General features: G+C 37.4%; 1 protein-coding gene across 1 annotated transcript in view; it reads right to left on the bottom strand.

Annotated features, from left to right (window-relative positions):
• The window catches only part of oca2 (oculocutaneous albinism II), a 71961-nt gene extending 47058 nt beyond the window's left edge, over positions 1-24903 (bottom strand). The window contains exons 1-12 of the mRNA XM_084722561.1: positions 24637-24903; positions 21014-21265; positions 15880-15975; positions 14944-15141; positions 14528-14585; positions 11858-11930; positions 10864-11021; positions 10675-10757; positions 8999-9152; positions 4751-4822; positions 3417-3482; positions 1695-1751 (exon numbers count right to left, since the gene is read on the bottom strand). Coding sequence (XP_084578687.1) covers positions 1695-1751; positions 3417-3482; positions 4751-4822; positions 8999-9152; positions 10675-10757; positions 10864-11021; positions 11858-11930; positions 14528-14585; positions 14944-15141; positions 15880-15975; positions 21014-21255 — 1257 coding nt within the window. The 5' untranslated portion in view covers positions 21256-21265; positions 24637-24903. The remainder of the gene's footprint in view (positions 1-1694; positions 1752-3416; positions 3483-4750; positions 4823-8998; positions 9153-10674; positions 10758-10863; positions 11022-11857; positions 11931-14527; positions 14586-14943; positions 15142-15879; positions 15976-21013; positions 21266-24636) is intronic.
• Positions 24904-25109: the final 206 nt, after the last annotated feature.

The raw sequence follows: 25109 nt of genomic DNA, 5'->3' as shown, positions 1-25109 counted from the left end.
ACTGCGTTTTCATCAGGAGTACCTTCACATGACTGCTTTGCAGCTGAAAGCAAACATGACACAGTGAAGAATAGAAGACAAAAATTCTCAACCACAGAAATTAATTTGAAAGTACTGAGAGCTAAATGCAAAGACATTTTTAAAACCTCTTTCTCTTGGCTCTCCTTCACACACCGGCTGAGTCTTGGCACACCAGAAATAAACAGAAGGGCAAATTGGTGTACTGGCAATATGAAGGGTCAATCATCTATTTTTAGCAGGTTTACCCATGTTCAAAAAATCTGCACAATTTTGGCATAAAAACAGGATTAGATGGCACTCTTCTTCCTAAAAATCACGACCTATTTACTTGAGAAATCCAGCACCAAATCACACCCACCGACTGTATCAGCATGCAAATGGAGGCGTGGATCTACTCGTACAGTTGAGGACGCCGTTGATATTTACATCCCAACTGTCATGAGCATGACCCTTTCATCCATGAGTAGATGCACATTGGGTAGGGGAGTTCACATTACCATGTCATCTTTAATCCCCAGTGGGGATACATGTTATCCCTGCTTCTGGTCAGACAGAATAAATGAAATGCAGGGAAGTTGATAAGTCGAGTGGATTGAACTCTCATATGTTAAAGTGGCGATGATGACTGCAGCTCACACTTGTAATAACACAATAAATCCTGTTCCATAATTGTCCCTGCCATTGTCAAGTTAACTGTTAATATAAACAATAATAACTAGCTTAGTATTGATGTCTGCTAGGTAGGGAGAAAGTCACAATATTCTTTTGCCTATATTATAACAATTTCACTTAGTAAATCCCCCCTCCCCCCATTTGCATCCATCTTAAGAGAGAAAATAGTTCCTACATGAAATGGCTCACAATAAGGTCTGCAGATTATCTTGAGTAACCAGGTCATGATTTCTGGAAAGACACATTGTTGTCAAGTTCTTCAAATATATTTTTTCGGTGCTTGGAGCACCACAAGCTGAGTGCCATCCAGTTCCATTGTATTAAAGAGAAGGCAGACATCTCTACATGCCTCCAACACTCAGCAACAAGCACTATATAAAAAAAAAAAAAAAAAAAAAAAAAAACACTACAGGGCAGGGGAAAAATCTATATTTTTGATTTTGGGGTGAACTGTCCCTTTAAGCAAAATTAACTTTACAGAGATGAAATGTATGAATATACAACTAAGCTAGGAAATACATTTATTTCATATTGAGAGCAGTTGCAGTAAAAAAGTATTACACACATTTGACTCATTTCAAAAAACAGTACCAGCCCAGTTTTCTGATCTTTCCCACAAAACAAATGTCATTCTTGTCAGCCTGTTGCAATGCTGTACCTTTGAGTCAGGATGTAAACATAGGCATCAAAACATATTAGGTCACCTTATATCACAATGGTCATCTCAAATATTTGTCATGTCAGATAAGTCAATATTAAAATCTACAGGCATGTCATGTATCAGTGCTATTTTCAGAAATACCTCAAAGCCTGTTGCTGACTTTAAAACACAAGTGGGCAGCTATTTTCACAGAATTGTCACTCAGGATCTATAAAATCTAAAGTAACCACTTTGGTACGGTGTGCCTTCATGTACAAAATGTCAAATTTTCTCAATCGATCATAGTGATTTTGTTATTTTCTGTGTTAGTAGTGGGACCCATCATTTTATCATCACTCACCTTCACTGCACAATAATCAAAGAAGCCAGTCTCTGAAAAAATGGCCACCAGCACCATCTGGAAGAAACAGGACACATTTTTATGAACAAAAACAACCATTTTCCATTATGTAACAAGATTATATGTCACCCTGAAAGTGGTTACCACAGACAACAAGATGGTGCTCACGTAAGAGACGGTGGTCAGTAAGACAAATTATCTCCACTGTGCTCCACTTTCAGGATTGTAGAATGTTCTTTTACTTTATTATTATTATTACACTCATTACGGTATGACAGCAAAATTAATCCAAAGGCTGAGAACCAAAAAATGTGTTTTTGAAGATAAAAGGAAGCAACTCTAAACTCTAAATGAATGATTTGTCTGAATTTATATCATACATTAACAGTTCAACACAGTTGTTCTATATAATCACTATGGCAGCACATATAAATAAACAGTATCTTGGAAATGTATTAGATTTAGGTTTTGGATATTTTCAGAAACTCCCTCTGCTGTGTTTCTCAGAATGAGATGAGAATTTCAGTGGCAGCTGTTGACAGTGGAAGTTGTCCAAAGGAAGCTACCATCTGTGGTCATGAACCAATATGAAATTTAGATATCACAGATCTGGCAAAAGTATCCTTTATGTGCATAATAAGAGTTGAATATGTTGTTGTAGATGTGGTCTGCTGTAAAGTACCTGAAAGTACATTTTTAGGCTGAACATATGCTTAGGCTGGGTTGAACCAACAAAAAAAAATTTTTTAAACCTGAAATAAATCACTTTACTTCACTCACTTCAATCACTTTAATTTATGTTGCCCATTTTTTAAACTAGATTAAAATAAGGAAAGATTCAACTTAAACCTCATTTTTAATCTCAGTTTAGCTTTTACTCTAAATCTTTAAACTGTGATCTAGTATTAACTTTTAAACTAACACTTGAGGAAGTTTAACTGTTAAAATAGCTGCCTTTTTGACATGGACAGAACAAAATAATTCTCTGCTGAGCCTTCATGAACTAGGCTAGCCAGGTTTTTAGCTAGCTAGCAAACAAAATTACTTTTTTACTTTTACGCGAGCTAGCAAACAATATAAAGTTTTGTTAGCTAGCTAGCAAACAATGACTTTTCTTACGTTTCATCTAGCTAACAAACAGTATAACATTGTGTTACAGAGTAGCCAAAAGTTTCCCCTGTCTTTTATACAGTAGTTACTATGTCCTGACAGCACTCTTATTAATTTATTTTTTCTTTGTCTTCATTTGTTTTAATTTGGGTAAGCAAGTATCTCCATATTTTTTACACTCCATTCACTTTCAGTTTATATCAATAAATTTGGATTTACTAAACTGAGATTAGTCTTTAATTTTGCAACAGAGCTCTGCTTAATTTTAAATATGGATTTACTCATTCAAATCTAGTTTTGCTAAACTCTGATTAGAACTATCCTTAGATTACATGAATCTTTGTTAGTGCAGCACAGTCTTAGATGTTATACTAAACTTTACAGGAAATATTTGTTTCTGTAGAGACAAGATTCTATATTGACATTTTCACTTAGAAGAAATAGGAAATCGGAAGAAATAGATAGAAAGTGAAAGTAAAGAGTCAGATGTCAATATAACATAAAGCAGTACTAAATAATGTTTTCACATGCAAAATATTACAAACCAGACTGTTCAAAGGGAAATATGAGTAAATTAACACACAAAAAACATCTTTGACTTAAGAGTCTGACCATGCCAAACAGAAGAGCTAGCGTCTCATAGTCGATCCACTCCACCACTGTAACCAGACTGGGCCGCTGTGGAAGAGACAAAGGAAATGACATCAATTTATTAACAATTATCAGATGTATGAAGAGAAAGCAGAAGGGAAAGAGTCAATAACTTAGTGTCAGGACAGATACATTCATCCCTAGTGAGAATCTGGCAATGTGTAATTTTTAATACAGCAGAGCACTTTTTTTGATTTACTATAGCAGGAAAGGCACATGTGGAGCTCATAACACTAACTACTCTGTTCCACTGAAGTGTCCCAGTGAGCCACACAGGCTCAATACATTCAGACTGAGACCCATAATTAATGAGATTCATTACACCTGTATGCTTTGCCCTCATAAGTTGAAAGAAGAAGTTGTGATCTTTTACTTAACTTTCTTTCTTTTCTTTTCTTTTTAAAGAAGTAACAAAAATTGCTTGTTTTAAATGATAAATGTCAGCTGGGTTTTGTGAATGATGGATGGACAGTAACTCAGTCCAGCTGATTATCAGAGCAACATAAAATGCCAATCAAGTTTATTAAATCATCTGACAATTTAGCAGTCTATTTTTCATTTCAAATACATTTCTTTACTTCTATTATCAGTTTGGAAGAACTTCAATTTTTTTTTTCAGTTAGTTTTTGTTAACTACCCCCTCACCCCCCCTTGAATGATCCTTAAATGATAAATGTTGGTTTTGTGGTATGAATGATGAATGGTGAATGTAAGACGAGCAAAATGATGAAACATGACTCTGTTTTAATCATACTACGACTTTTTAAATCAAATTGGCTTTAAGCTAATCAAATCACTTAAAAAATTATCTTTCCTTTTTCTCCATTTTTACCCCTTTATCTTTCAAATCTCATATATTTTCATCAACTTAATTTTCATCAGTTAATTTTTGTTCAGGAATGAAGTCTCCAAATTTATATGGCAGACCCTCTGAATCCACTTATTTCGAAACTAGGAAGAAGCCAGCTTTTAGCCCAGCTCTGTGCAGCACATCATGTAATTTAATATTTCCAACTGAAAAACACGTATTAGAGGCAAATGAGTTTATAGCAGATGAAGGGATATTTTCACAGTTATTTCAGACATTACTTGCCCATACAACTCCTATTCAGCTAGGCTAGCTTGCTAACTTTTAGCCATTAAGCTAGCAAACTAATTCTGTCACTAATTCAAAGCTTTAGTTGTTCCCTACAACTGTTGGCAGTTTGCTTACTCACATTTTGACAAAAGTACAATGTTTAAGATAAGTTATTAATTTCACAGCTCGCTAAAACAAAAGAGGAAAAGAGACTTACATCACCGATGATAGCCAGAGCAGCTAGGGCTGCCAAAGATCCCAACATGGCCGCCAGAGTGCGATGCACAATCTGAAAATTCAAGAGATTCAACAGGAACACTTAGTTTAATGCCTCTAGATTAAACAAGACTACAACATTTAAATAGAGATACAACCAATGTCATTCTCTCCTTTTACATTTATAAGAAATCTGATATTCACTACTGTTAAGCGAAATTCCATAATTGACCCCCTCTGAGGTCCCATGCATTTTACCCCAATAACAGTTGAGCAAGCTTAGTACTTTGGTCATTTTTGTCCTTTCCTGTTTCCCGTACAGAGATACAAGATGTGTCGGGCACTTCTATGCTTAAAAGAAATCTGTAGTTTGAAGATGGTTAACTGATGTTGCTGGGGGACCAGTATAAGCAACATACTTTCACCTCTTAAGTTAGCTAATGTTAGCAAAACTTGCTAACTACCCAGCTAATTTACAACAATCATCAGCAAGCTAGTTAGCACGCAGTTTGCTAAGATTAAATAGTTAGTTAGTGTTTTGCTGACATTAGCTAACTTTAGATGTGAATATATGTCAGTAACAAGCTTGCTGTTAGGGGCGGGGCTGAGTACAGGTCAATTAAATGGTAAAGTCATTCCTGCAAAGACACAGCTTTTTTTTCATTCGGTAATTCATTTATTCACATTTATTTCATTTTTTGTTGTATGTTATTTTTAATTAAATGTTGGATTACTTTATCTTTCTCATGCCAGTGTTATTTTTTAAGTTTTTTAATATAGTAAGAATGAGTTATTTAAGCCTGATGTCATATAGTATACTGCCTCTCAAACTTTAAACTTCAAGTTAATAGAGACAGTCTCAAAAAACCCCAGTTACTCTGAAGATTTAACAGCAACAGGAAAAGATGAGTCAAAAAATCTTGTTGAGGCTTGTGTTCCATTAGTTCTATGATGGTCTGTCATTTTCTTCGGTGTAAAATATCGAGAAATGCAGAGCTTCAAGGAGATATTACAGACATCTCTGTGATGCTGTGGAGAGCCGCCCTCCTCCACCAGGCTCCATCACTACTCTCATGTATGATGCATCCCATTATTAAAAATTGAGGCCAGTGATAAGCATGAATGTGTTATCAGACATCAGAGCTGCTCATCTGACATTCATGCCACCGCAATAAATTGCAGGAAAGTAGGTCACTGCAATTGGCAAATGCATGTATACAGCACACATATATAATACATATGATATATGTATATATATATATATATTTACATATATATATATATATATATATATATATATATATATATACATATATATGGTGTGTGTGTATACATACATACATATACATACATATATATATATATATATATATATATATATATATAAACACACACACACATATATACATTCTGTTTTATTTTTATTTATGTGGCAGGTTTATTCTGGCAAAAGAAAGAATCTTGCAAGTCTTTTGTCTACAGTAAAAGAACAATGTCTGATCGGAGCAGCATTAATCGTCTTCAACACATGCTGACCTTGCTGAATTACTCAACACTAAACCGGGTCCCGTCATTCAAGTCGAATAATAATTCAGACAGTCTGCAGACTTTCAGAAACTTCTCTTTGTCTGAACATATCTTTTCAGATAATGGATATGGAGGAACAAAAGCTTCCTCTTCTTCTGCCTCAGCCTTTGTCCAAAGTTTTGAAATGAAAAGTGTGCTGTAATACTTTATTTTAGATGTAATGTCTGCAAGAACATTTCACTCAAGTGGCCATTAAAAATAATAAATTCTGTGTCCAACTTTCCAACACAAAATCACAGTGTCCTAACTGTGAAAGAGAACTTAAGTGATCAGGGATACTTCGATTTTTTTGAGGTGGGGCTGTATGAGGTATTTATCCACAGTCAATTTTGAGAAGCAGCAAGAGTAACAGTGTTGAAAGCTAAGCAATGTACAGGGTCAGCAGTAAGATATATTTTTATTCAAGTGTACACTATAATCAGAATGTTTTCATCTTGCTATCAGACAGAGTTTTCTAATTGGAAAGTGAATTTATTTAAGCCAAATATAACTCTGTCCCGCTCAACCAGACTCCTACTGCTGCACTGAACTGTAAGTTTGATTGTGTTACTGTGTGACTTCAGTGTTCTAAAAGGTTAGTTCAGATTTACCGAAATCATACAGAAACATAAACAGATTGAGGCAGTGGTAGACCAGAACCTCCACTGTTATGTGAAGTAAAAAGACTGATTTTGCCAATGGAGTCTGGTTGGTTTGGAGATAACAATATAACAGCAGTTTCCCATCGGAAAAGGCTGTCTGATGGCAACACAAAGAGATGAAAATTTTCTGAATATAGCATACACTTAAACTGATATTGACTTGGCCGTCTACTGTAGGTAAAACACTGACAATGGATAAGTACCTCATACAATCCCAATTCAAAAAATCCAAAGTATCCCTTAAGAGGTGGAAACTCTCTGCAGAGGTGTGAAACATTCACAGATGGATACCTGACAGTGAGGAAGTCATATGACATTTTGCTGATGTCTAACTAGCCATGCGCTGACTTTATGTTCTTCTGCTTTAGGAACAACCCCTCATACTCCCAGTTGCAGCCTCTACAAGTGGACCCGTCAGCGAGAGATATGACACATGAGAGCGTGTGCAGAGACTGTGCTGTCATCTCTCACACCCCTCCGCTGACTTTCACACCATACAGTAGTATTCCCCCTGCCAGCAGTGAGTTAGTGAGTTCACACCTTGTCGCGCTCAGGGAGATTAGCCTGTCTAATTAAAACCAAACACTGACTGGAAATGAATGAAAATTACAGACGTATATCCAGGGAGCTCACATCTAAACAAGTATGTATAAAGTGAGACGCCAGTGAGCAACACATCAAAGTAATGACAATTAACATGTGGGAAATATTATTTCATAATAAATTGTTCATTAATTAACACTGAACTAAATGATAAGTAATTATTGACTTCTTGCATATGTTAATAAATTACATTAATAACTTTGCCCGAGATGACGTCCTCAAATGATTTATTTTGTCCACAATTCAAAAAGATAGGAGCAAATAAACTAGAATATACTCACATTTTTAGATGTTGACATTTTTCTTAAATGATTAATCCATTATCAAAATAGACACAGATTAGCTTAATAGTTGATTGATAATAGATTAATCATTGCAGCTCTAAATGCTTTATGTTTGTTGCTAGGTTTATTAGTTTGTGCAGCGTAATTGTCAACTGTGTGCTCATGGTAGTCATGGTAGTATATTGTCCATTATTTTAAAATTCTAATCCTTCTAATACCCCTTTTTTTACTAAATGTAACTGTAATCTGCTTACGTTTGTAACTGTAATGGAATGCATTTGCCCTTTTTTTTGGTATCCAGATTACATAATCCTGTTACATTTAATCCATTACTCCTTAAACTTGATTGCAAGGTGGTCGTATGACTGCAGTTTTTATAATGTTTGGGTTAAGAAATCTTCGCATTGACAGTATGGCACAATATGAATTAAATTTGGGTTTAATTACCTTTAATTGTGTAGTTTTAAAGATGTGAAGTTTTATTATGTAGGGAGGGTCTGATGGAGGATGCTATCAAGTTGCATTGTGGGAAATGTAGGATCCAGTGATACTGAAGTTTGACCCATACTAGAGACTAACAAGCTGTTGACACATATGGACTTATAAATGTGAATTTTTATTGTACCCCAGAACAGATGAACCAAACTGCCTATAGATATGGTGTTTTGTGTTTTTGGTGTATGTCGCAGGTACCAAATGTAGTTTCTCCTCCATGCTTGAAAGGGGAGGTCACCCTCACCACCAAATGCCATTAAATACTACACACTGGTCCTTTAAGCCCCAGGTTAGACACAGCAAGACCATGAAACTGAAGCAGCTAAATGGAATTCAGCCATTATTCATTTCATTATTATATGTACCTGTGACAAAGGTGTTAGCAGTGCAACACATGCAGGGCTCAACAACACAGAAGTGTAAGGGAGGTGTCAGGTCTAATCAAACAAAACAAAAACAGCTGTGGGGACGTACCTGGGTGTCACCACCTCTGATACAGTGCAGCGAATTACTGTTGACAAAATCAGAGCTTCCTCTGCTGTTATACCTGCTGTTCGTGTTGCATATCGCCAACAACACGGCAGATACTGCGTTGAAAACAAACTCATTCATCATCCGTAGAAGAGCGTGAGCATTTACCTCGAATATGATGAGAACGTAGACCCCAGCCAGGATGATTCCAGCGATGGCCACCTGTGTCTCCACGCTGACGTAGAGCGACTGGTGGGTCATGGACAACGGCACCACCTCGTTATCCTGCAGGAAGGCCTGAACCGTGATGATGATGGGGTCGCTGTGTGTGAGAAGGAAGTAGCACAGCAGCAGGAATCATGTGTATCTTTTCCTTTCATTAAATATTATCAATCCTTAAACTAGAAATTGTCAGAAATCCATCATGTAATATAACGATGAAGTCCAGCAGCAGAGACAATACTATGAATAATTTACAATATTGTATGAGGCTGTCCAAGAAATCAACCCTGCACACTCAACAATAATGGAACATTATATGATGCTATGTGGCATAAACACACCTATTACAGCACTTAATAGAATAAGAACCATCTTAATAATAATGTTCATGAGGATAGAAAAAGAAGCCTAATGACAGCTCTCAGGGGAGGCAACTTTGAGAGGAAAAGTGCTCATTAGAAATCTGGAAATACAAACTCAATTCTCTGTCTCCATTCATGAGGAATTGTTTCTTTAGATTTGAAGCTCTGCATTTTTTTTGAGCATTTTATGCATCCTGCCAACTTAGTAACTTTTAGATGATCTGTGGTAGCTGCAAAGGATTTTTATGTAACAAATGCATGATTGTATATAATGTATGTTTCTATCTATATTTCTATATTTTTACACTAATGTTTGCAGTTGGTTTCATGGTTACCTTTCTGGCAGAACTCAAGCTATAGCTAACTCGTGCAATAGCTGCAGATAGTCATGAATTAGTTTTCCTTGAATTTACGAAAGGGGTGCCTCAGGGCTCCATACTCGGTCCTATCCTGTTTACACCGTATATTAAAGACCTGGGCTCTTTGATTCATAACAGATCTATTCATTATTATGATGATGACACCGTTATGTACTCATCAGCAACCCTCTATTGAAAAAGCTGTCTCTAATTTAAAGTCAGATTTTTGGGCTACTCAAGAGACCCTGATTAATCTTAAGCTTTTACTAGCAACTACTATTACTATTTTACATGCACTATGCAGCTCATTAACAATAAAATGAAATTATTCTAGGAAGTTTGTGATGATTTTTTATTTCACATGATAATTAACCAAATTTATGCTAATTGCTCAAATTGAAATAAATGAAGCCTGTTCTGAAGCCTTTTTGTAAAAATAAATAAATGAATGTTTTTTTCCTTCTATCATGATAATTTCAATAAATGAATCTGAAAATTTTTCACAGTCCCCTTGACAGAGTGCCATGGACCCCTGGGCTTCCCTGGACCACTATCTGAGAACCATTGGCCTTAGCAGGTGATGCCAGTGGGTGAAGGGAGGGGGAGGGAGGACTGCACATCATTACTCATTTTTAACATTTCTAGACATCAGAAACATGGACTTTGACTCTTAAGAAGTTAAATCACAGACATTTCCAGGTTTTGGCAATTAAAGTAGCTCATTATGCAAATTACTCATATGCCCAAAATGACACTTTTAGTATCTTAGTATCTTTTAGATGATATTTTCGTCATAAAAGTTCATAGGAAACAACATTGCTGAGTTTGATAATGGGGGTTTCCAGTAGACTATAAGGAAGCAGCTGTACACTGTTTTTTATCTATACAGTGTTCGGGGTACCTGCTGAGCATCTCAAATGTTTTTGTCAACAGCATCTGGTCACTTCGTTCGCCATTTAGAGGAATGGTCCAATTATGGATCACCTGTTCACAAAGAGCAGAAGAGAAAAGAGTTCACCTTTCACTGCTCAGCACTCGGCACAGATGATGCAGCAAAGAAGCTAAATGTGTATCACACAGACACCCTGACCTGCTGAGTCCTCCTCCTCCGTTGTCCAGGCTGCTCGGTCTGCTCCACCTGGATCAGGACGTACTCCTGGGTGGTGAAGTCGATCATCCCCCCTGTGAACGGCCCCCCCACCTGGAGCTTCAGCAAAGCGTTGTCTCGAAAATCTGTCAGGTTCATTGCTGCAGGACGCCGACCGTCAAGAGAAAAATATGGCTGACGGGTGACTCTAAAGATAGGTCATTATTATTATTATTATTGTCATCCTTTTTATTTATTGTTGCCATTCTTTTGTTGTTGTTAGGTTGAGTTTGTGTCATTTAATTTGTCTTTTTAATTATTAATTTAATCTAGACAAAACTTGAAAACTTTGCCATGTACTGGAAAAAAAACAATGGTCTAGATGAACTTTTAGTCATTGCAATAAAGTTCTTTTAAAAAGAGAGAAAAATGTGGATATGTTGAATGTGTGCTTGTGTATTTGAAAAGAGACTGTCACTAAATCTGTATTTCTTTTTTTATTATAAATCATAAACAGAGGACATTTTTTCCTGATTTTTGGAGATGACATTTTGGAACTGATTAAACACTCCACAAGAATACGCAATCTCATAAACTGTTCTTCTTCTGTAATTTTCATAATATGATACAGAAAAAAAGGATCCTCCCCCTCCTTGAATTGAAGTACACAATGAAATACAGAATTATGCATCATTTATTCACCTGTCAGGTTTGCTACCTCGCCCTCTTACCTCCCCCCTATCTTGTCCTGCAGCATTCACTCTGATTAAATCTGTATGAACATCCTTGCAGATTAAACACATTTTTAAAAATCTGTCAAAGTAGTTTTTTTCTTCCCCATGTGTCTCTGCATGCCCTCATACTAATGGTAAAACATCACGTCCCACGCCTCCCCCTGATGATTAAAGGCATGTTTGACCTTTTGCAACCCAGTTTTTTTGTGTCTGATTTCAGAATACAATAGAAAATACCGGCGTGATGCAGTAGGAAAGGATACAGAAACTGTCTGTTGATGAGACTGCCAACATCCTCCAGGGGTTGTCTCGATCTGGATACATGCTGAAGATCAGCTGAAATCACATTCATCAACATGTTATTCAGTCAGCACAGTTCCTATATGACATGTAGAGACGCTGAGAAAAAAGAAAATCTACAAAAAAATGCAGTAAAAAAATTATGTAGCTTGTGAGCTTAGTAAACATGTGTGCTAACTTAGAGAGCTGACTAACTAACTCGGTGCTAAAGGCTAGTTCTCTGCCTTCTGTCCAATTATATTCTTTGATCAGCTTCATGTCAATAATGTGATTGACAATTGAATGAACATTTCAGCATTTTGGGAAATACATTTATTCTTAAATTGATAGGACTGATACCACTTGATTGTCTGTGTGCAAAGTATGGAGCTAAAGACAGGTAGCCATTAGCTTGGCTAGCATAAAGAGTGAAAGCAGGGGATAATTGTTTGCCTAACTATTTCTAGACCCCTGCATGAAGTCCCAAAATATCTTCTCTCCCCATTACTCTGCATGTAACTCAAATTTCAAATTTGCCATTTTCATCATAAGGTCAATTCATTCCTTAGAAGAGCATGGGATGATTTCCAGTGTCTACACTTTCGTTCATTCACAATTTTGTGCAACAGATCCAGAATACAAAAACCTGGAGATTTGTGAGAGTAGTGACATCCTCTCATAGGTGATCTTTTTTTTTCACAGAAGTACAACATGTGTACAAGAGCGCCACATTATTTCTCACATCTCCAGCAGGTGTCACTGCTACTTAGCTTATGTGTGGCTAATTTGCTTGGGATCTAGTAACTTCTAGTTAGCAGTTTATTCTTCTAGTTTATTCTTTAGTCTTCTACAATTTTCTCACCCACATCTTTTGTCCAGCGTGATCTCAAATCATCTCAAGTGTACATCCTGAATAAACCCACACAACCAAGTTATGTGGAACAACTCCTGAATCCTAGTTGGTCAAAATAATTTTTCCTATTGGAGAACACAGTGTCTTATCTGTAAAAAATCCTGCACCTCTAACCAACAGAAACCTGGTCAAAAGTCAGTGGTGCAGGACTTTCCTGCTATTTAAAGGATGCATTATTCAGATAGTAAGATGTTTCTACATCTACAGGTTCACACACGCGTACTCTCTGCTTCTAGTGCACTGCAGTTAATCCACAGGTCGTGGAAATTAACACTCCAATAAATAGTGGATGATTGCAGTTATGTGAAATAGGATGAAGCTGTGTGAGCATAAGAGAGAGAGAAGCTGTGCTAATTTACGCCCTGACGGTTGTAGCTTCACTGTTTAAATCCAACAGGATCGTCATGATGTCTGTTGTTAATTAATGTCTTGTGTTTCTCTACACCTCCACAAGGTCTCACACACAAAGTTAATGCATACATACATACAGTTACAGAGTTGCCTCTGTCCTATCTGTTCAAAACTACAGTTTTTAGTTCAAATATTACCAATATTTGCTGCAGTGACATTTACTGCACACGCGGAAATGAAAGTTAAAGCAGCATCTGATCATTAAACCATTGAATAAATGTTGTCAGGCAGACTGATTTTGGAGGTGATTTCCTCGTTGTGTGTGTATTTTAATGATCAGGGAGGGTGCTTTCAGTAATTAACCTACTGCAGTAACATTTCCTTTTGTGCTTTAATGTCACAGCAGTCATCCTTCTGTGCTTCGATCTGTGCATACAGTGGTGTTGGAGATGCCCTAATTACCCTTGTGCCATGCACTTTAGACCATGTACTATAGATTTTTTAAATAGGGTCCATTGTACTTTGTCTGTTTGACCTGTACACAAACAAATGTAAATACAACAAATTGTAGTTAGAGTATTTGCCGATAGGCCTGGGAGATTGTTGCAAAACAAACCTTTTCTCTTGTAACACTGCAGTCACCTTTGCAGTGCTGCTAATTGTGCTGTAGCTGCCACTGTCCACTTAGCTCAGTTAGTGTCCCTGTTAGAGTCGGACACAGTCTCAGAGTCCAGCGGAGGCCAGGGAATACAGCAGATCTGACCAGGACTCTGACGACAGGGGGTTCGGGCACTGAAGTGATTGAGTGAATCAACATTAATTTGTAAGTATACATCAGAATTTGTTTTTGTGAAGTCTGAATTTCCATTATTTATTGCTGAAATTGGTTGTTCAGACATATTCTGAATCATTACGGTTAGCATTTAACAGGTAGTTCGCTTTGTGCCCAAATATATTTAAATATTTAAACTAATATAATAATCGTGCAACGATGGTCAATGACCCGAACTAACAACCGCCAGTCAGCTAGAAAAATCTCTGAGTATTAGAGGTGCCAGCATGTGCATTTTTGAATTTCAGACAGCTGTTTTTCCCTGCTTGCAATCTTTATGCTAAACTAAACCAAAACAAGTCGACCTCCATTCTTAGCACACAGATGACAGTGGTATCAATCTTCTCGTGTCATTTTCTGAAAGAAAGCAAGAACTATCCTTTTCTATTCATAAGATAACAGAAGTAATGAAAATAAGTGAATAAAAACTAAATATATTGCACATATATTTAGCACAAACTGAAGTTAATTAATAAGTTGTTTGTTTTTTTATAAAATGATGTTTTATTTATGATACCAATATTATATCAGATATTCCAGTGGGACACATTGACTTACACTGCAGAGAACAACAATAGTGAAGATTGCAGCAGTTTTGGAGGCTCTGAAGCAGCATCTGACAAGACAAGAAAAGTAAAAAAAATGAAACAGAATGACATTCAGTATGATTGTTTACTGTATCCCACGTCAGGACCCCCACAAGATTAATCTATGTTGTCCTGAAATGATTACCATTGTAGGAAACAATAAAAAACTAAATTGTTCTCTACAAAAAAAAATCTTTTTTTTCTGTAAAGTTTCACCTCTTCAAGGTCTAAAAGATAGTCAAATGAAGCATTCTTTGAACCGCTCATAGATCAAAAGTGGACATGCCTGCAGATTAATGGGTTCAAATGAAAAAAGGTTGGGAAACAACGGTAGATAAAATGTTCCAGTCGGTTTTAGTTTTCTGCTGACAACATGAGGGGTCTCACTTTATATTACTGGTGAGTTTGAAGTTGAGGTTGAGGTTGTCCAGAGGGTCGCTCTTGTCCGATGAGGTGGAGCGGGACAGAGACAGACTGGTGACCTCGCTGCCCAGCCGATACCTCTTCTCCAGGTCCAGGGAGCCGGTGTCCCAGGGCTCCTCACCTCCAACGAAGCTGGGATCGTGTAGGGTCATGTAGGTCATACTAGAAAAAGAGTAACTACTGTCAGTCTGTTATCGCTTCAGTGAGAGAAATAAACACTACATTGACTTTAAGGACACCAGCTGGATGTAAGCTCTTAAATTGAAAAAATGTTTCTAATACTGAGCAGCAAAAACAACATCCTATAATCACAATTTCATTACATGTGTTGTACATGTACTGTCAATTGAATCAATGTAGGAAGGGTGGTGCAATGATGGTATAAGCTGAATAAGTCATTTCATTAAAAGACACTGCTATCATGTCATTCTGATTCTACGTTATTGAATTATAAAAGCAAAATTATATAATCCCTTTGTTTTTTTGTTTTGTTTTTCTGACAAAAGAGATTCCAGTCAGACAACACAGATTACCTGAAAAAATACTTCAGTAAGGATAAAATAAACTCCCCAAGTGTATTAAAGGACCAGTTCGTAGGATTTAGTGGATTTCAGTGGTGCACTTGCAGATCACAAACACCTTACATCACCCTCCCCTTCCAATCATGCAAAAAGTAAATTAATAGTTAAATAATTATGACTTTTTATTCATAATTCTGACTTTTACTTATCATTATTATGACTTGACATGGGGACTTTTTTTTGTTCACCTAATGAATTATGACAGTAATTAATAGTACATTTTTACAATTTACACATTTTCTCTTGGTTATTTACTTCACAAAGTCCCATTTATTTATTGAATAGTGGATACTTTGAGGCTCCACACCAAATTACTCACCTGTCATCTTGAGAGAATCTCAGCAGAGGCGACCTCTCTGTGATGTTGGCTGAATTTGTTTTTCCTCTGAGAATATTAACCACGCTGAAACCGTGCCTGAAACAAAAAAAAAGCAAAGGAATGCAATGACTTTCATGAAAAAAAAAAAAATCCAAAATAATGAGTCTAAATCTGTGCTTTTCAAAAGCTGAAAAGCAGATTTTTATGTGAACTTTGACCGCAGTAGCTGTCTTGACACAGCTGTCAGTCACTGGTTAAAGCAGTGTGTCAGACCTGTGTAACCCACGGGTGGCAGAAAGGTGGGTGAGCAGCTGGTGACTCAACACCTGAGGAGATCATTAAAGTGTCTTTTGTCACCCTGCTGATGCACTGTATCCCAGAGGCTCCTGCAGGCTGCTGCCCTCAGAGAATCACAGCTGGGTCTCGACCAGTCACGTCCACACTTATGCACACACACACACACACACATACACACACACACACATACACACACCGACTCTATATCTGTCTTCATCTCTGTCTGTCAACTCACACATACACACATTTAAAGCTGCTGTTGTTGAGAATGTTTTGATGTTAAAAGTGCCTGAGAAGCAGTACTAATTTCCTCCTCTGCCACATTAACAGTTATTTTTACTTTTAAAAAAACGCCAATCCAGTTTTTCATCAAGCCCTCAGTCATCTCAGCAATTACTCTGACAACAGTAGAGACGTCATGAGAATGGTTATGCAATAGAATACCAACCCACTGAGCCAAACCTGTTAGATGGAAATCTTTCTGAAAATTAAAGGTCCCCTTCGGCTAATCTTATAATCTTGAAGGGTTTTTACCCTCTGCCTGTCAAAAGGGTTGGGTGCTTAAACACAGTCTGTGCAAGTATTTTTGTTTTTTGTGTAAGTTTTTTTTTCAAAAGTGTTACAGGTAAAGTAACATATTATTGCAGCCGGTTAGTTTGGCGATGGCTTTTGTTAACGTTCTGTTGTATTTGAGAGTTAATTCAGTCAATCATACTTGTTGTTATTTAGAGTCTGGCGGGCATTACCAAACACACTCCAGACAGTCGGGTGCTTTGAGTCAATGAATGTGGCGAGGGTGTTGGATAAAGGAGTAGATTACATTACAGAAGTCTGCCACATTAATCCTCTTAGATACTCTTATACAACTATAAAGAGATTTACTCCATGTCTACAAATGTTTTCTCCCCTCTTCTTTCCCTGACATGACTCGGCTCTCCAGATGTGACTCGACACAGAGATTGCACGGTCGCACTTGGAGTCAGAAGGATGTTGAGCCCAGACAGAACACAAGATAAAAATAGAAAGAGTCATACGGTGGTCTTTTTAGGACACCTACAAGGACCAGTCATCATGATTAATACTGACCAAAAGAAAATAGGTCATGTTTTAGTTTTACTATTTATTTCTACACTTTAAAAACTTATGCAGATAGTTTTATTTCTTCAAGTTAAGAGGATAGTTGACCCAAAAATGAAAATCCAGTCATTATCTACTCAAGCTCATGCTGACTGAAGGTCAGGTTCAGTTTTTTAGTCCACAGAACACTGCTGGAGTTTCACAGGAAAACAGCACTGCAGAATTTAAGTGAATGGTAACCAGCTTTCAAACAGAAAAAAACAACCGGAAAATAAATAAATAAAATGCCTCCATACTGCTTGTCTGGCGTAGTGCAAGCATGCTAGCTTGTTTACTTATGCTTATGTAGTTGGGTTTTTATTTGACTTCCCAGTATGTATTGTGCAAGAGTTAAAACTACTGGGAACCTTCTTTTTTATACTTTGAGGAAAACATATATGATGGAAACTGATTCTTCAAACTTAGAAAAAGTAAAAGAAAAATATTTTTTGTGTGATTATTTACAGTGTGCCAATTTATTGTTAGTATATATATATACCAATTTACCGTTTTATGTCCTGCAGAAATAGTGTCTGCTAATAAAATGATATTGATTTCTATTTTTGGTTATCTATGTGAGATTATTTCCAGTTTCTTTCTTGTTTGGTGCTGGGTGGATAGCGTTCAGTAGCTTTATCATAGCTTTTTCTCCAAAGTAGTGCTGATGAGAGCTGTGAGTGTGGACCTAAAAGTGAGCTCTGAGCTGTTAAAACAACACAATGTGCTAAAAGATGCTAAAAAAAATTCAGTAGATCTGAGAACTACATACTGTAGTTGGGTGATCATTTTCTGTGGGTTTGTTACAGTGAACACCTCTTTCACATTATATGTAGTACTAACCCTAACCCTTGTTTAATTTAAATGGGCCTGACATGACATTAACCACATACTAAAGAGCTACTGCTCATTTTCTCCTGATGCCGAGAAAATCTCGTGGAAGATCTCCAATAAAATAGCATGTGGTACTGAGCCAGTTGTCACTTTATATTCAGGAGGATTTTATATCTGACATTATTTCCTGTTTCAAAATGTCTAGTGTTACAAAAATAATGAAAAATTGTGTGTCAAAATTGACCCTTCATAAGTCCCACCCCTTTTTGGTCTTTGGTCTCTCTCTTTTCTCGTTTCCTGTACTTAGTAGTGCTCAGCTCATCTATGTTTAAAAGAGGCATATAGTCACATCTTAAGTTTGCTAAAGTTAAAAAAAAATGCTAGCCCACAAGCTAACTTTTGATGTAGATTACCAAAGAGCAAAACACAGTAGCTAACTGACCAGCTAACGGCTGGTATAGATTAGCTAGCTGGTGAGCTGGTGTTTTGGTTTTGGCAAATTTTCCAAAAACGGATGGTACTTGGAATGGGTCGATTATTTTCAAAAGACTGTTTAACGTTAATGATGCAAGAATATCAATCTATAGACTTTTGTTGCCTTAATAGGTCTCGCCCAAGCTACTAAATGTCACACTACAGTTCATTATGCTCGTGTTCAGACATATTTTAAAAGTGCCAGATGAACAACCTGAACAACCACTCTTTCTGTTGAGATATGAGCTAATCAGCCAAAATACAATTATGACTGCTACATAGCAGGTGAACAGGTTTTGGTCCTGGAGGAAATTTTATACTCTTACGTCCAAATTAGCTCATTTACCCTGTCTGATAAATTAACCATCACCTGTCCGCTTTTTGATTATATTTGGTCTTTTTCAATTTTTCCAGTTGTCTGTTTGTGTTATCTTAGTTTCTGGCGTTTATTTGTTGTCTAATTATTAAAGGCACGACTTGCATACTGTATGTTGAGCAACCTCATCTATCTGTTGACTCTTTGCACATTTTTATGTGTCAAAGTATCGTGTTTAATCTGCAAGCACACAAGATTTAAAGCGCCTTATTGCTACTGTCATCAATACAAAAAGGTCAAATATACAACAGGGTATTATCCAGCCTACTGCAGGGCTATGCAGCAGACACACAAGTATCAGCTGTAGTACACTCTTTGTCATGTGCAACTTTGACTTTATGAGTTCATGAAGCACAAAATTCCCCAGTTTAATCCCAATAACGTCACAGCCACGGGCTTGAGATTAGCTCCCCCCTGAGGGACTGAGATACACACCCACAGCCACACACACCTAAATCTGTCTGTGTGTGAATGTTTATACTTCACAAGAACATTCCAGTGTTTTCCATGTATGTTCATACAGACCCTGGGAGATTTAACCAAGAGGGCATGTGTAATGTGATTCTGCACGTGTGGTTCAAATTCTTAGTCATATGTCTTTGCACCAGAAAACACAGTGAGAGGAGAGAATAAGGGTTAATCTCTCTCTAAACTAGAACACAACAAAAACTTACTATGAAAACTCTGAACCAGATATTCACATAAGGCCTTAGACAAAATTTTAATCTACAGTAGCTGTTTTTTGGCCACTTGGGGGCAGTAGAAAGAAACACAACACTGACAAGGTGAACTTGCAAGCAAACAGCTGCTTTTTCACACATTTAACAGATAAGGAGCAACATTAGCATTCAATTGAAGGCATTTCTCTGACAACCTGATGAATGCAAATTCAATTAACCTATGCTTTTTGCTCTGTTTTGGTCTCCACCAACACCCTTGGGGGATATCTGTCTCTTTAGGTGGTAAATGCGTCATATTCTTCAGCTAGGTGCTAATTTTACCTGTCTGCTGCACCAACTCTTGGCGCTTCAGTGTAGCATAATCTTTTCTATATTCATCAAATCAATTGATCTGACTGGTAATTAAATCTGATTTGTAGGAGTGATCTGAACATAAATACCCACGAGTGTAGTTTTTATGTATGATTTTTGTCAGGTACGAAGGAACAAAACAGCAAAAGCAAAAAGAGTTTCCCACTGGATAAAAATGTCAGCTGGTTGCTTGCAAACCAAATGTGACATAAGAGGGTGACATTCAATTTTTTTCTTCTTGTCAATAAATCCCATGAAAACAAAACTATAGCAGTAATGAATTGATCCCACTAACAAGTGCTGCCTGTGTATCCAAAGTGATAAAGTTAATTTCCCTTGTTCCAACTCCATTCTGATCCAAAAACTATTAAAAAAATATATAAGTTAACCACACCGGTGTGCTGGCTGACTTGTTCCTTTATTACCATGAACATGGGCACTGTAATTATCTCACCCCAAGAAATGGTGTGGTCTTTGCCATTTGTCTGTCTGTCTGTCCCTCAGCAGGATTACAGAAAAACTACTGGTCTGTTTTTCATAAACCTTGGTGGAAGGGTGTAGCATGGGCTAGGCTAACATAGGCTAACATTGTGAGACAGGGCACTTGGCCTTGGAGTGCCCTTCCAGTTAATTTTGGCACATTTCCACAAAGACCCCCTTAAGTTGCCATAAAAAATCAATAGCATTAACAATCTGCAGCAGAACATAGTCTAATTGGAACCAGTGGCCTGGGGCTGAGGACCACCAGCAGGCTGGGCTAGTCAGAAACTATTGTGGGATTTGTTTACGATAATGGAAATATTGAATACCACCAGTGTTATTCTCTCGGGTGCACTTGCATAGCTTTAAGACACTTGCTTACTTAGTTTTTGGCTTTTGAGGATGCCGTGTAGCTAGTCTTTTGACTCCGTCCACTGACACTGAGCTCAACCACTCAGAGCCTTTCTGGTAAACTAACTAATGTCAATAAACCACCATGAGAGAGAAGAAATACATTCAGTAGTCATACCCATCCTCTTGTCGAACAGGGACAAAGCCCTCCGTATGGATGACGCACTGTCCCGAGGGCAAAACTGCAGACTGCTGCAGCTTCTGGGTGTCTCTCCTCTCTGAGATGCCCTGCAGCAGACGCAGCTCCCCAAAGTTCCCTGCAACGGCCTCTGGTGACCTCAGGCTGCTCCGACCCTGATGGCCTTGGGCCGACGCCTGAGACATCTCAATCTCCAGGTTGCTTTTGTTCTCCAAATACATGGCGAGACTGCTGGAGAGTAGAAGGAAGCAGAGGTAAATTCAATGGTATAATTTTTTGGCCACTTGAGGGCAGCTAAAACAAACAATACACTGACATGTTATCATCTTTTAAGTTGATCTGGCTAACATGTTAGCATAGAGTTGCCTACATACACAGAAAGTACAGAGCAGCATTAGCATTCATATGTAGTCGTGTTTCTGGCCACCTGGCAAATTAAGTCCAGTATTCACTCTCTTTTAGCTCTGCTTTAGTCTCCACCAATTCCGGAGGGAAATATCTGTCTCTTGAGGTGCTAAAAGCCTCATTTTGTTCTCCACCTAGCTGCAAACTTTGCCTGTCTGCTGATTGGTGCTATATATAAAAAACTAGCACATAGTCCATTAGCTCGATGCTAACAGATTATGTGAATTATTACAACAAACATAACTATTTTACTTAACATGCTAAACATAAAATGACTTGCATAAAACTGCACCTGTCTGCTGATTGGTGGTCTCCACAAACTGCTATCAGAGCAGCTTAGCGGCTTAAGGCTACTATGTTTAGCTAGTTGCTAAATTTCTCCATGTGCCAGATTCTGGGCAAGTAATGTACATTGGTTTAGGTATCTTTTGCTGAAAATATAAAATTGGAGCCATGAGAGTGAACCAAAAGAGAAAAGTTGAAGGCTGGAAAACCAAAACAACGAAAAAATAATAATAATTAATTTCTTCTTTTTTTTTACTTATTTAATTTCATAAAATGTCTTTTTCTGCTCTTCGACTTTTACTCTTTTCTCATCAACAGATGTGAATGATGCAAATAATTATTACATCACAGCCTAAAGACAGATCTTGGGATAAATTAGTGGCCCAAGTCACTTGCCTTTATATCACTAATTTTCCTCTGCCTGGTTGAAAAGGAACAAGGGACTGTTGTTCACAGAGAGCTGATTGAGCCACAGGCTGCATAATCTTTTTGTCAGCTACAGCATGAGTTATATACCATACATGTTAAGTATCAGACTTGATTTCAAGTGTGTATACTTTGTTATGTAAATTCGAGCCTTGTCATGCTGCATTAGCAGTGAAGGAAGCCGACATGCATTATAGCCTGCCTGAATTCGATGGGATTATTACTCACATGAAAGGCAACACGAACTCACGTGTGACATCTGAGCACCCTGTGATAAGACCTCTTTGAGGAGCTAGACTACAATCCTGTCAGGAGGCGGTACAGAGTTGAATAACTGATCCCTCCAGCAATTTGCAGGAATATTTCCAGGAAAAAACTACTACGACTGACCATTTCACATTACACATAGTGATTTGATCCACTGTTTATCCAAAGATAGTGATCATAGCAGCTTTAAAGTTTAAAGTTGCACCATCAATTATACATGATAATACATTTATACCTATTTCTTATGTACAGAAACAAGTGGGCTGTATGAGGTATTTACATACTAGGGATTCATGATCCAATGGAAACAGATATTTCTTCTCATTACGTCAGCTCCATTAGCTCAGCATAGTTAAAAAAAAAAAAAAAAAAAAAAGTCACATCAACCTTAATTATTCATCTTATTTAATGCACCAAGGTTATTTTCTTTCACTGAAGGATATTTTTATGTACATGTGTATCATTACTGTGGAGATTCTTTCTCCAAAACATGACAAAATATTTAGATTTATTGAACATTTTTTCCCTTATTTTTCAATATCGCTCTGTATAAGTGTGGTGGTGGAGTGGTGGTGGTGTTCATAAAACTTAGTTTAGTTTTTTTTTTTAAATATAAAGAGAGAGAAATAGATGTAAGTAAGTATCCTTAAGTATGAGGATGAGAATACAACATTTGCACAGTTTAACATAACTTCTGGTATAAACCACGCCCACTCCTGATCTTCTATCTGAGTACAGATACAGATACAAATAATGACACCACTGTGTATCTCTGTTAGCTACAGTAGATGGCAGTCTGTGCACCCATAGCCTGGAGAAGGCATAGCAGTACCGTAGTAGGACGCTAAATAATGTACTGCTGTGGACACCGTCAGCAGTAAAACGTATTTTAGCCACATAAAAACCCATAAAAATCAATATCAGGTAAGTGTGCACTATATTTGAAATATTTTCACCACTTTATCTTCCCATCAGACAGCCATTTCTGAAGGGAAATCTCTGTTATATAAGCCAAATGTCACTCCATTTGCAAAAACAGTCATTTCATTTTGTAGAACACAGGAGTTGCAGGTCTTCTGCTGCTTTGATCAGTTTGATTGTCTGCCTAATTGTGTGACTTTTGTGTTTTCAAAAGGTAGTTCAGATTCAGTGAAGACACACAATAGCACAAACAAACTAACAAATCAAGGGAGTCGTCAACCTGTAACTGCTGTGTTCTGCAGGGTAAAATTACTGGTTTTTGTTAAAGGAGTCTGGTGGTTTTAGAGAGAGTGATATTTGGCTTGCTGTCTGACAGCAATTTACATATAAACACTTAAACTGATATTGATTTTTTTTTCCGTGTGCCTTTTTTTAAGTAGCTGGTTTGTTGCTGACCCTGTCCATAGCAGTCCATTACTTCTATGCTGGTGCCCCACTCTGCTTCTCTTAAGTGGAGGCGTGCCAACCGCCCTCTACCACAGGCGAAATACTTACTATGGATAAGTACCTCATACAACCCTACTTCAAAAAATCCGAACTATCCCTTTAAATCAAGTCAACTCAACATGTAGCATTTTTTTGGCATTCAAAATAATGTCAGGGTGCTGGCTGGTGTTTAATTACATCTCATCTAACACCGTTGTCCAATGCTTGTGATGTGCCGCATCAGAGAGAAGAATGATCCTTTTCATATGACATCCTGCCTGTGGGCTGCGTGTGATCACAAAGACAAACTGCTTTCTTAATTTTTTCCACCCTCGTTCACAGCAATTAAAAATACAAGATGGATATCTTTTAACAAGTGTATTAAGAGCAAGACAAAAGCACAGTTAGAGGAGGTTAATCACTGCAACCACAATACCCAAGACTGTAACTGAAGGATTATACGACTCAGGTGTTTGGGTTTTTCCACGCATTTTAATTTCCACCTTCAAGTAATGTCTGAAAATATATAACATAACATAAAATATAGTGTATTCACACACTTGTAAGTGGAAAGAAAGGGATTTTCACAAAGCTTTAGTGGTACTGTATCAGGTGGTAATACTTAAACCTCCTATTAGAACAAAGCCGACTTGTGTAATACAGAGGTGTAAATCCACAACAGAAAAAATGCAAAGGAGCAGACTTAAATCTAAACTTGAAATAAAATTTAAACTTTTATTTTGTTATTTTTTCTGTTATTTTTTACAAACAAAACAGACAGGACAGACAGGAATGAAATTTAACAAACTTACCTTTAAGGACAGATCTAGATGATGATGATGATGATGGTGTTAATAAGTATGATGAAGACAAGGACAATGATAATGGTAGCAGGAGTGATGATGATAAAGTCTGTGGCGTTAAACGATGGACATCCAACAGGTAATTCACGCTGTAATCTAATCCCGTCAAAATTGCTGGTATGTGCCACTGATGCTGGGACTTTTTGCTGTTTTAGTTGAGCACAGTGACGGGGTTGAAGACAAGAGAGGCTGAGGTGTTTCTTCTCCTCTCCTGTACTCCCCAGCAAAGGAGGGAGATGTTGCAGAGTGGTCTGGATCTGGAGGAGGAGGAGGAGGAGGAGGAGGAGGAGGAGGAGGAGGAGGAGGAGGAGGAGGAGGAGGAGAGTGGCGCAGTTTGCTCTCCACTTATAGCAGAAAACTTTCCCATTCAATCATTCTCTCACACTTTCTCACAACCAAAATCTCTCCTCCTACCAGCCTCA

This window comes from Lutjanus erythropterus, chromosome 7 (genome assembly GCF_056507025.1).
Source record: "Lutjanus erythropterus isolate fLutEry1 chromosome 7, fLutEry1.hap2, whole genome shotgun sequence".
NCBI lineage: Eukaryota > Metazoa > Chordata > Actinopteri > Lutjaniformes > Lutjanidae > Lutjanus > Lutjanus erythropterus.
Note: the sequence above shows the minus strand (reverse complement) of the source record. Positions and strands in the feature narration are given on the sequence as shown.